A 13,468-nucleotide genomic window follows, 5' to 3' on the forward strand; every position below is an offset into this window, starting at 1 on the left:
AAGACTTCTAGGGTCACTTGACTAGCTTAACATTAAACAGGAAGCCATCAATAGCAATATTTACTTTAGGAATACATATCCAAATCAAACAAGCTCAAAGGGGTACATTTCCTTGCAAAATAAACAGAAAATGAATGGCCTAGTAGCTGTCCTCCTGGTAATGGTATACTTTTCACAAAACACTTTTGAATAATTACAATTTATTTTACATAGGAGGCATTCAAAAATCTTTTGTCATTGAACACACAAATGGATGAACAAACCTTGAAGAAACAGTGAAGAGTTTTCTGGATCCCATGAATAGTTGAATTATTCTTCTGTACACGACTTAACATCCCCTTGCTAGAATATTGCCAGTGTGGGTCCTAAAGCAACAACAAAACAAAACAAAAAAAGTTTTATAAACTATAAATCAATTAGCTTTTGCGCACACACACAAAAACAATATAAGGGATACATTTATCTGAATAGAGTCAGGTTTAATTAGATATTGTAGAAAGGCTTGAGCAGGCAAGGTTAGAGAGATTTCAAAAGGCATTAGGAAATAGTCTTTTCTAAATTTAACACTTAATGAATGTTTGAGATGATAATCATTATCACTATCCCTGGTTTTTAACTTGTTTTGCAACCAGATTTTTTTTATAGTTAGTGATTAGATTTTCTTTACTGTAAATATAAGCAGTTGGGATACTTGTGTCCACCTCATGAGGTGACGATGCGACTGGATTTTTATGTGCAACAGGGAAAATAATAACATTTAAATATAGCACTTTGTACACAGTGGTCATCCATAGTCAATAAATACTAATTTGGCTTAAAGATTGTAACTATTTTATATGAAATAATAAAAATTCAACATAATAAGCTATCGATCCAAGAACCAGTCAGAAAATTGTAACCATAAGATTAATTGGGGACAATACTGTGTTTATATACAAACAAATTCTGAACAACAAAGCAGATATCCTGCTACTTATTCAATTTTTAAAAAACAATAGAATCACTGTTTTTTTGAAAAATACATAAAGATAAAGCAAATGCAAAATACAAAGAAGAAATCTATCTGAGACTCCAAAAGTCAATCCTCTAGCTTACATAAGAGCTGGATTTGTTTTTACCACTTTACTCCAAATAAATGTGCCATATATACTACTTGGGAAGGTGTAAAACAAGCAAACTTAAAAAATAATTCTTTCATTATATAAAGAGTAAATTTTTTAAAGTTTATAATTTGATCTTAGGCCATAAATAATCACTTAAATAAAACCATTTAAATTTTTGTTTTATTTATTTATTTTAATTTTTTTTATTTGAGAGAGAGAGAGAGAGAGAGCATGAGCGGGGTACAAGGGAAGAGAGAGAGAGAGAGAGAGGATCTTAAGTTGTCTCAGGATGGAGCCTGACTCAGGGCTGGGTCCCATTACCCTGGGATCATGATTGAGCTGAAATCAAGAGCCAGGCACTCAACCAAATGAGACACCCAGGCACCCCAATCATTTAAAATTTCAAACTAGGGGCACCTGACTGCTAGGAATATGGAACCTGTCTCTCTCTCTCTCTCTGCTCTTCCACACTTACACTGTGTCTCTCAAACTGAATAAAAGTGAAAAAAATTAAAATAAATAAAATAAAATAAAATTTCAAAGTAAATTTGGGCTTTATTTTATACTCAAGAGCTTACTTATTCAAGTCACAAACATACTTTTGAAATTTGAGTGTGACTAAAATGATCATTTATATGTTGCTAATTATTCTTTCCTTCTAGGTTTTTAAGCCAAATGGACACATTATTTTAGGTTAATTTTTTCAGATAGTATCAGTTTGAAACCCTACATTGATAGTTTTGTGATAATTTAAATTCACAATGGTTCTTAAAACTTATTGGGACGCCTGGGTGGCTCAGTTGGTTAAGTGTCTGGCTTCAGCTCAGCTCATGATCTCCCGGTTGGTGAATTTGAGCCCCATGTTGGGCTGTGTGCTGACAGCTCAGAGCCTGGAGCCCGCCTTGGATTCTGTGTGTGTGTGTGTGTGTGTGTGTGTGTGTGTGTGTGTCTCTCTCTCTCTCCTTCTCTCTCTCAAAAATAAATAAACATTAAAAAAAATTGAACTTAAGTATACTGCTATCATCTACTCAAGTGTCAAATGTTCTTTTTAAGGTGTAAAGTACCATTACAAACTTGAAACAAATTGTAATGGCTCTTGATTTTAGTGCTTCTCTTTAAATGTGCCTAAAAATTATTTATGGCCTTTTCTTAATTTTTTTGAGTTTTAAAAGCTGTTAAGCTTCTTTTTTTTATTCTAATCAGTTCATGTGGTGTTAAAAATATGCTAAGTTTAGGGGCACCTGGGTGGCTCAGTCAGTTAAGCATCCAACTTCAGCTCAGGACATGACCTCACGGTTTGTGGGTTTGAGCCCTGCATCAGGCCCTGTGCTGACAGCTGAGAGCCTGGAGCCTGCTTCAGATTCTGTGTCTCCTTCTCTCTCTGCCCCTCCTCCACTCTCACTCTGTCTCTCTCTCTGTCAAAAGTAAATAAATATTAAAAAATTAAAAATAAATAATAAAAATAAAAATATGCCAAGTTTCTACAGCAATCCACAACCACATTATGTACCCATCTTTACTCTTTATTTTTCTTGGCCAGGTAAATTATTATTTGGGTTTCTTGCTATCACAGGAAACATGTAATTTCACAAAACATGCAATGTACAATGTCAGAGAACTGAAACTTGATGACTTCAGATGAACGGGAATACTTGAACTGGCAAGTTTTTTAACTAATGTAGTGTTTAGAGAGTGTGTGTATGGCATGGCAGACCCCTAAGTATAGACCTCTGGGTTTGCGAGAGTCTCGTCATTTTGATCCCCTGAGCAAAGACTGTCTTTCGTACTTCTTCTATTGACTCAAAACCGGAATTTTATTTATAGCACAACTGTGGATTAGAATACAATGCTGATGGTGTATAGGTTCGAATACTTTCAACTATAAATGACAGAAAACTCAAACTAGCTTAAGCAATTAGATACTTATTGGCTCAATCAACTAGAAGAGAAAGAGGTGAGGCCTTCGAGGTGACAGTCCTGTCGCACCAGAGTTCTTTTCCTGGCTCTAAATAGAAGTTTCATCTTCAGAGTACTAGCACAGCAGCAAAATCACCACAGAAGAATAATGGTAATGTCTGGAGGAGAGCCACTCTGAGCATATCTCTCCTTGTGATGGTGGGTCTTTCTCAGATGCCCCTGGAGAGACTTTCCTCATGTTAATTGGACCACATGTCATCTCCTGCACCCATCCCTTGCTCTAGGGACGGAATTAGCCTTAGATGTAACAGAGCCACCTCTGGAGAGAGTAGTGAGATCAGATTTTCCTGAGGCCCATGTGAGATGTGAGGAAGGGGAAGACATTTGAATAAGATCTGAGTACTACTGGAAAAAAGAGAAATGAATGCTTGTCAGCAGCAGAAATGTCCATTTCCAAAGGTGATTGGTGAAATACAGACTTCCAAAAATCAAAACCAAATAAAAACATTCAGAGGGCAATACTCTTTCATATGGAGAGGACTTTTGTTTTGTAGCTTTAGGATTATTCAGTTGGGAGATTTTTTTTATAATCCTGTCTTTCAAATTTACGGTATATTTTCAACCATTTTGCCAAAAGGAGTTATATACCAGGTTGGTCATTCTGTAGCCATTATTTTAAAAATCAGTCTGTAACTTTGGAAATTTTCTTTGCCTCTCTTATTTTTACTGTGCATTTCAGATGATGCTTTTGTCAACCTTCTACTCAACTAAACTTTGATGAGCACTTCCTGATTTAAAGTACAGTGCTAGGTTCTCTTTATCCATCTTTTATAGGTTATTAGCATATGTATATTTCAGGTAATTGGTGAAAGAGATGAAGTTTAAGGGGGATATACTGGGCTAGTTGCTGATGGGATTTGTTTGGAGTGATTAATTGAAACAAAATGCGAGATATGTAAACTTTGTTATATCACAGTTTATAATTTATATCTTGATTTTGTTGCTGCACTAAATGTATTTAAGCAGCTTAGTAATATTCATGCTTCACTTGCCTCTTGGTTTAGGTATGATCTTAATTAATGCTTATAGAACCATAATAATATGGTTAGACATCCATCTTTTATAACCAGCTAGAAGAAATTCCTAAACCCTATGAACACATTTCTTCATTTATAAAATAGAAAGAAAATCTACCTCACTGAACTGTGGGAAGATTTAAATGAGATGAGCTATATAAAATCATAATGTGTGATATAAAGTAGACCTTCCCCTAAAGGTTAAGCAACTTCTGGAAAATACTTGTGAGGAAGGCACCCAATTAAAGAAGCTGATTATAAGATGAGGCATATAAATGCAACTCCTATAATTTTATAGAACCATAAGATTATTCCATTTTTTTAAATGGAGAGCAAGAGGGGCGCCTGGGTGGCGCAGTCGGTTAAGCGTCCGACTTCAGCCAGGTCACGATCTCACGGTCCGTGAGTTCGAGCCCCGCGTCAGGCTCTGGGCTGATGGCTCGGAGCCTGGAGCCTGTTTCCGATTCTGTGTCTCCCTCTCTCTCTGCCCCTCCCCCGTTCATGCTCTGTCTCTCTCTGTCCCAAAAATAAATAAAAAAAAAAACGTTGAAAAAAAAAAAATGGAGAGCAAGAGTAAAGAATATAGAAACTGGGGGAAGAAAGAAATAAAAACTCATGTAGTTTAGTTTCAGATTCCCAAAAATACATAAGGAGGAAGCTAGAAATGCTTTTAGTTTTCTAACAGAACACAAACATGTATATCCAGTGTGACCTGCTCCACAAACCTAGAGAATAAAAATGTATGCATATCTGTTATTTTGTCCCAATTAATCCAGTCAAAATAAAACTTATTAGCGGAGAGCCCAGTATATTCCTTTAAACTCCATCCCCTTCTCCCCCACCATATTTACCAAGAACGTAATAGTGATTATTCAGTCCCTATCTGGTCAACCCTTGTATTCTTTCTTCTCTCGTTCTTTCTTTTCTTTCTTTTTTTTGTAATGTTTGTTTACTTTTGAGAGAGAGAGAGAATGAGAGAGAGAGTGAGCAGGGGAGGGGCAGAGAGAGAGGGAGACACAGAATCTGAACCAGGCTCCAGGCTACGATCTGTCAGCACAGAGCCCGATGTGGGGCTTGAACCCACAAACTATGAGATCAGGACCTTAGCCGAAGTCAGAAAGTTAACTGACTGAGCCAGGTGCCCCTGGACAATCCTTGTAGAGAGGCCAGATAGAGACAGAACAGAAGTCCAGTCAGCCTAACAATGTTTCTCACTGCCACACAATGTCACTGTTGAAACTTGGTCCCAAGAGTTCCTCAGATACTTTTTAAGCCTATGAGCTGGTCCAAGCCTATGTCCTGGCTTTAGGGATGCCTCTTACTTGGGTTCCTAGAGTAGAGTTCTCATTGTTTGTCCACAATGACATTGTTTGTCCTCATTGTTTGTCCTTACTCAGCCATTATTCCCTAAAAATGTGGCATCATGTCAGGGGAGCTGGGTCCTAAGGGTCTTGTAGACTAAATCATGCCAAACCCATCCTCTCTGCAGTACTTAGGATTTTATGTTAAGTCTGGGTCAGACAAGACCTTCCCACTTTCCTAAAGAAACTTTGTTTCCAGGCATCCCATTGCTCTTTTATGTGATTATGTCTTGCCCAATACCACCCTACTCTACCTTGACACATCACTCAAACTCCAAATTTCTGGGTGTACGTCTTGGTCCCAATCTCCCTGAGGCTTCTAGACTCTTCATGCAAATTTCATATCTGGGTTTTTAAGGAGTAACAATATGGAGCGCTGGATGCCTCCTCACCCTGTATTCACATAACTAAGGAAACCACTTTTATTAGTTTCCTATGGCAGCTGCAAAAAAATATGACAAATTTAGTGGCTTAAAGCAACACAATTTTATTCTTTTACAATTTTGGGGTTCAGAGGTCTAAAGTCTTATGGGACTAAAATAAATGTGTCTGCAGGGCTGGTTCCTTTTGGAAGAGAATCTATTCCTTGCCTCTTCCAACTTCCAGAGGCTGCCAGCATTTCTTGGTTCATGGCCATATCCCTCCAATCTCTACTTCCATTGTTACATTGCCTTCTCTTAACTGTAAGTCTCTAGCCTTTCTCTTATAAGGGTTCTCTTATAAGGGTCCACCTGGATAATACAGGATAACTCCTTATCTTAAATGCTTAAGTTAATCACATCTGGTAAGTCCCCTTTATCATGTAAGGCAACATTTTCACAGGTCTTAGGGATGGGCACCTTTGGGGACTCATTACTCTGTCTGCCATACCATGCAGTAATTGCTTAGACAACAGAGATCTGCTTTAGGGGCTCTTTCTGTTTCCTCTATGTTTAACAGAAGTAGCAAGATTTTTAAATATATATGTTTCAGTAGACATTCCTGTTTTTTTGTTTGTTTGTTTGTTTGTTTTTTGTTTTTTTTTTTTTTTTTTAGAAAGAGAGCACAAGCCAGGGAGGAACAGAGAGAGAAAGGGAGACAGAGAATCTGAAGCAGGCTTGGAGCTGTCAGTGCAGAGCTGACACAGGGCTCAAACTCACAAACTGTGAGATCATGACCTAAGCTGAAGTTAGATGCTCAACTGACTGAGCCACCCAGGAGGCCTCAGTAGACATTCCTTTTAAGATCCACATTAACCAGCATCTGACCCACATCTTTTTAGTTACATGGCAGTGAGAAAACATATAAAAACACCAGAGTTCCTTTATCCAATAAATTACTAAATAATATGTGATTAGAGGTCAGTATGGTCAAAAGCATGATTTGAAAATGAAACTCAAAACTTGCCATTCCCATGGTCTATCATGAGTTTCTTCTATTTACTGCTGGGCCTCCCTGAAATTCAGGCATCAGAATACCCTTCATAGTTCTCTGCTTGGTTCAAGGCTGTCTGCTACTGAAGGACAAACCACAAGGTAGGTTAAACTACTTCAGTTGGGCACTGAGGTTGAGACTGCCATGACCTATAGTAAGCAACATGCCTACCTCAAAAGTTTTGCTGACTTTATATTTTTATCTTGTCTTACCCCTGAACAACTAAAAAATGTTTGATGCAGTCCAATTAGAACACCTATTCCACTTAAGTTTTTAGGTAGTCCTAACTCAGAAAATAGCCAACAATAAAACAATGAGAAGCAACATTTTCAGTTATCTAATACGAGCATTTTTCCATTAGCAACTTTAACTGGAAAGTACCCAGAATATTGGGTTGAACTGTATGAAATTATCAAATTTTCCAGTTTTTTTAACCTACAAAATGGTCATTTCAAACAATACAACATATTATAAAGTCTGTTAATGGTGACATTACAAATTCCAGCAGAATTCACCTCAGGCTCTATAAGGGACAACTGTTGACCTTCCAAAACACATGCATCACTCCCCACATACCAGGAGAAATATTTTGGTGTGTTGGGTATCTCCTGTTTGCCCTTCCAGGCCCATTCTCTACCTTTCTTACTGTCACTCTACTCTGTGGTCCTGAGGGGCTGACCTATATGAACTGGTCTGGCCATATGTCATCCAGTGGGTTAGATAAGCAGGAGATCAGAGGGCAGGAGGACAATGACACAAAAGTATTTATTCACCCTCTTCCTACTCTACCAACTCATCCTTGGTTATCTGAATTCCTCCTTGAAGGCCACAGCTCTTGTCAGACACTCTACAAATAGCTACCCTCAGAGTTCTGGTAACTTCTCCCCTTCCTTCAGTCCTGGGAGAGATAATGGCTCTCTGCTGTTTCTAGTCCTGGGTTTCTACATAATCCCTTATTTTTTATTTCTTTAAACACTCCTCACACTTTTATAATAATCCTTTTACCCAGATCCAGCTTGCCCTCTGCTTTCTTCAGAAAGCCTGACTGAAACAAAAAATCATTTAAGCTAAGTTTTCCAAAACAGTAACTCCCACACATGAAACCGTATTTCATTTGTGGGTGGCATTTCCTCTAAGCACCCCTGGGACCAGATGGAAGATAATAGTATTCCAGACTGAATACTCAGCTAGGCCCATACAGGACTGAATAAGTCTTCAGATGAGACTCCATGTCTTCTACCTGAGACTCCAGATACAGTGGATTATACATGCTGTTGGACCCTCTCTGAATCCCTGACCTACACTAGCCATGAGACATAAAAACTTATCGTTACTCTAAGCTACTACATTTTGAGGTAATTTGTTACACAGCAATGCATAACTATTACACTTGTCCTCTCTAGTGTTTATGCTCTCAGGAGCTTCCAACCTGTTTCTCTTTCTCATGCTCCGTCATCTCAGATGCCTTCAAGAAGAGAAGGCCCCCGCAATCACTGACTGAATCACACGGTAGACCACCCAGTCAACTCATTTCTTCTGTTTTCTAAATCATTCCCGGCAAGACCTAACAGCGAAACACACTGGTAAAGACAGCACTCTGTAGCTGAACATTGTGGCTTCTAGTGCTAGTGCTTCCGCTTCCTAGCTGTGAGCCCTTAGGCCAGTTATGTAACTTCTACATACCCTGATTTCTTTGTCTGTAAAATGGTGATAATAACACAGGGCTGATAGGGTTATTAGGAGGATTAAATGAGTCATTCTGTGTAAAGGTCTTAGAAGAGTGCTGGAATATAGAAAGTATAATATATAATGACTGTTAAATAAAATAATGCAGTATGCTAGAGAATGGCCATTTCTCTCACAAACAAATTAAAAGGATGAGTAAGACTTACTGAATCCAGAAAACTTCAAGGATGGCCTTAAAAGCCTACTGTTTCCTAAAGTATTTCATTAATGGCAACACACTAATTACTTGATATAAGTACTTGATATAAGTATATAAACATACCATTTTGTTAGGCAAAATTTTCTGCAGCTATCTGAAGCATAATTCTGAACCTCTTTACACACTGTAGCTTTCTCCCCTGTTCTTCAATATGTCTTGAGACATGTGTATCAAGTCTGGCATATGAGCCAAGACCCCAAGGAATCCCAGATGACACTCTTAAACTGGGTAATTCAGGAGAGGTTAATTAAGGGACTGTTTTTAAAAGGTGGACAGGATTCAAGAAAGCCAATAACAATGACTAGTACAGCTAGCGAGGGCTGGGTGCCATTACCTCCTATAGGCTAGAAGGCATGAGTAGCTATATGGAGAGGGCTGTGATGAAGAGACTCTGGCAGCAGAACCCAGCCAACCAGAGATGACACAGCTGGGAGATTACCAGGTGTTTGATTATTTACTGCTGTGTAACGGTACACCCCCAAATGTACACAAACAATTATTCTGTAAAATAATAAGTGTGTATTATGCTCACAATTTTGTGGATCAGGAATCATGGCAGGGCATAGCAGGGATAGATTATTTTTAATGTTTATTTTTGAGAGAATAAACATTATGTTTAATGTTTATTTTTGAGAGAAAATATTTGTAATGTATTTTTGAGAGAAAGAGAGGCAGAGCATGCGTGGGAGAGGGGCAGAGAAAGAGAGGGAGACACAGAATTTGAAGCAGGCTCCAGACTTAGATGTCAGCACAGAGCCCAATGTGGGGCTCGAACCCACGAACCATGAGATCATGAGCTGAGCCAAAGTCAGAGGCTTAACCAACTGAGATACCCAGGCACCCCAGAAATAGATTATTTTTACTTCACAAAGCCTGGAGTCTCAGCTGGGGTAGTTTGAACAGCTGGAAATGTCTCAGTTCTGCTATTGGCTGGGTTTCCTGATTCTTCACAATATATCTGCTGGGGTTCCAATGTACTCCAACTCTTCACTCACATATCTGCCTGGAAAAGCTGGAACAGCTGAGCAATGGCGGGCATTGCTCTCTTTCCATGGGATCTCTCCTGACAGCCACTCCAGCAGGGCAACCTCAGGGTAATCAGATTTCTTATACATCTCAGAGCTCCAAGACCGAGTGCTCCAAGAGACCTGGGCAGATGGGAGCTGCAAGATTTCTTGTAATGACCCAGCCTCAGAAGTCCCAAAATGTCAATTCTACTGCATTCAGTTCTTTAAGCAAATCGCTTAGGCCAGTCTGATGAAAAGGGAGAGGGGAATTAGACTCTACCTTTCAATGGGAGAGGTCGCAAAGAATTTGCCACCATGTTTAGCCCACTGTTTCAAGTTAGTAAAAAATTCTGAGCTCATTCCCCTCCTGCCCCATCATTTCTTACTGATGCAACCACTAGCCAGAGGGCAAAGATGCTTGTTGATGTAGTCTTTATAGGTCAGCCTGCTGGAGAACAGAGTCCCTGGAGGGACAAAGAGAAGATATTCAGCACGTTCAATGACTCTCCTAATCCTCACTGCTGATGTTAGGGTCTTAAGCACTGTGCCAGAGTTATGCAAGGGTATTGTTTTTGAGAACATAGGAATGACTATAAGGAGACAGAACTGTATAATTATCTATTACCTACATTTGTACCTCCCACTCTGGTACCTTTTACAATTGTAGTTTTAATGAGTGTTCACAGAAAGTTTTCGCTTGGACCAAAATTTCATTTCCAGAATACACCCTCCATTTCTGGTACATCAATTTTTCAAAACCTATGGATAAAATAGCCTTACCTCTGGTTGGAATCTCCCCATTGAAATTTTCTTGCGAGTGATTCTCACACTAAGGCAGCTAGCAACGAGCCAGTCTGTATGTGCTGGTATACTGAGGTTTGGGGTGCTGTGTGCTTGTACTCCAAGAGTCTAGCAACACTACATGCTGTGTTTGTCCTCTTCCAGGACAAAGCTGTGAGGTTTGCTTTTCAAAAAAATTTGAAGGTGGGGCGGTGTAGAGGGCAGAGAATGGTGGAGTCTCAGGTGAAGGCCTTAAAAATCTTACCCCAACGTCCTCTTTAGTTTACCTTAGAAATTAAATAGTTAATACCTTCTTCACCAAATACTAGTAAAGTAGGATTTGTCTTATATTTCTTTCAGAATCTTCTGCTAACCAGTGAATATCTGTCCAAAGATTTTCAAACATTTTGTAGTCTCATTTTAAACTAAGTCTCATCACACTTTTCTGGTGATCAGAAATCAGAAAAAAGCTTGTTTCTCCTGAACTAGCTACATACTTCTGATGACAGGTAATTTAGGGCACATTCATGTCATAAGACTTCTGACCCTTCCTGTCCTGAGACCAGGTGATTCTGAAGAGTGAGTGTAAGTCACTTCTATAACAAGGCAGCTAGCAAAAACTTAATGATACACAGAATTGACTTTGACCTATCCCCCTTAAACCAAACTAAATGTTTCCCTAACTCAGCTTCTCTTAGTTGGATCCCAAAAATGTCTTCAGCCACTCCAGTGATTTTACTGAAGAAGGCCAAGGAGGAGGTGTTGAGGTGGAAAGAGTCAGTTGTCACAATCATCAGTTAATATGTATGACCATGAGGACACATTGATAGGAACCCACTCAGAGACTCAGAAAGGGCCCTTTAAATGAAGGATGCTGGAGCTATGTAACTTTGGGGTAAATTCACTTGCCTTTTGGCAGATGATTTTACCTTGAGGTCAGGGAGCTGTTGCTCTTGTCTGTCTCTGTGCCTAGATCAGGGACACCCCAATTCACCCTGACAGACTCGTGCCCACCACATGCTAAATCACAGGGAATAATGACACACATTTAAATTTTTCTCTTCCAGAAGTTCCAGACTCCTTCTGCAAATTCACTTAATTTCATCCTGGAGACCTTTGTTTGCTCACAGGGGATCCAGGGGAATGGCAGTCTTTTGTTTCAACTATCATCTCCTGCTTCAAACGGGAAAAACCTTCTTATCCTACATTTACATAAATAAGGGCAGAACTTCACCTGATTCTTAGCAGAACAAAGATCTGCTTCAGAGAAACTTTCTGCCTCCTTTCCCAGAGGTTGGAGAGGCTCACTTAATTTTTAACCCCACCCCCTTCAGTGGGTACCTGTAAGTATCCTCTGCTTCAAGAAGTACCCTGTTACTCAAGCATAAAGTTACCCCTTTGAAAAGATCCAAAAAAGTAGGTATAAGCTTTTTTAAGTGAGTACAAGCTTGATTTTTTGATTAATTGATTGTAACGTTTTAGGTTAGATGATAGGGAGCATACACAACTTACTGTTCTCAAGGACCTTATAAGTTGGAATTCAATACTTTACCTAACATTAAGTACCCACTATGTGCCAGATGGGATGGTGGAAGCTGGGACTCAGTAATAAAAAACAAATTCAACCTGATAGAGCTTATGGAGATCAAGTAAATAAATAAGTAAATAATAAACATAGCATATAATGTCCAGAATTGACAAGTGCTATGAAGAAAAACAAAGATGTGTTTGCCAGTGAGATGAGTGTGTCCCATTTACTCAGGCGGTCTGAGAAAATCTCTCTGGAATATGTAATTGGAGACACATTAGGTGAAAGGATGAGCTATGTAACTATATGGGGAAAGATACAGGTTTTTCCAAGCAGAGAGGGTAGGCATAAACACCTAAATTTGGGAATTACAACACCAACTCCTAATAACAATAAAAGTTGTTAATGAGTCACAAGAACTCTAAATAAGGCATCAGAAATATCATTCATTCATTTATTCAATGAATAATTACTGAGTCCTGTTACGGTCTGAGGAATCTATGAACATGAGGTCCTAGGAGGGCACAACTAAGATTAGCAGGAATGACACAGTGTATGCCCTCCAAGGAGACATATTCTGATGTGGAAATAAATTTCAAAGAAAGGGGATTACAATACAGTGCAATGAGGGTACAGACACTGTAAATTTACTTAAGGGGGATACATAAATAAGCTGTGGGTGGCAGGTGGGGTCCACACGGGTGCCTGAGAATGTGAGCACTCGGGAGCACCTGATCTCTAAATTAAATCCAGAGGAAACAGTGGGAGTTACCCAAAAGCCAGAGTCACATAGCAAATTTCAGCCACATACAAAGTCCTGGAAAAGCAAGAGCATGCTAGGTTAAAGAAATGTGGAATTGATGCCTTTGCAATAAACCAGGTTCAGATTGCAAATGGCCTTACAGGTTTTACCAAGATCATCCCATACCCAGACAACAATGGGAGAAGTGGCTCCCCTCGGCCTTATACTTTAGAGAGATCACTCTGCCTGCAACATGAAGGATTCACAGGTTCATGGACTGAAGACAAGAAGTAGGGTGAAGGAAAGGGGATGGATTTAAGAGTCATGATGTAAGGTCAATCTTCAGGACTCCATGACTGGTTGAAAAGAGAGAATTACAAATTAGTAACACTAAAGAGGGAGAGCTGACTTCAAAGGATAGATTTGCAGTAAGTTTTGGATAATGTATTAGATTTGAAGAAAGGAGTTTGATGCAGAGTTGAGGCTAAGAGTCCCTTCATATAGCTATTCCTTCAGTAAGAATTATTGAGCTCTCTGTACCGGGCACTCTAATTACTACTGTACATTTATTATATCACTTAATAGTCACAACAAAT

General features: G+C 39.1%; 1 protein-coding gene across 1 annotated transcript in view; it reads right to left on the reverse strand.

Moving 5' to 3' along the window:
* The window catches only part of LOC131508029 (uncharacterized), a 98,562-nt gene that overhangs the window by 17,714 nt on the left and 67,380 nt on the right, over window positions 1–13,468 (reverse strand). The window contains exon 3 of the mRNA XM_058723318.1: window positions 264–365. Within this exon, the coding sequence (XP_058579301.1) occupies window positions 264–365 (102 nt within the window). The remainder of the gene's footprint in view (window positions 1–263; window positions 366–13,468) is intronic.

This window comes from Neofelis nebulosa, chromosome 3 (genome assembly GCF_028018385.1).
Source record: "Neofelis nebulosa isolate mNeoNeb1 chromosome 3, mNeoNeb1.pri, whole genome shotgun sequence".
NCBI lineage: Eukaryota > Metazoa > Chordata > Mammalia > Carnivora > Felidae > Neofelis > Neofelis nebulosa.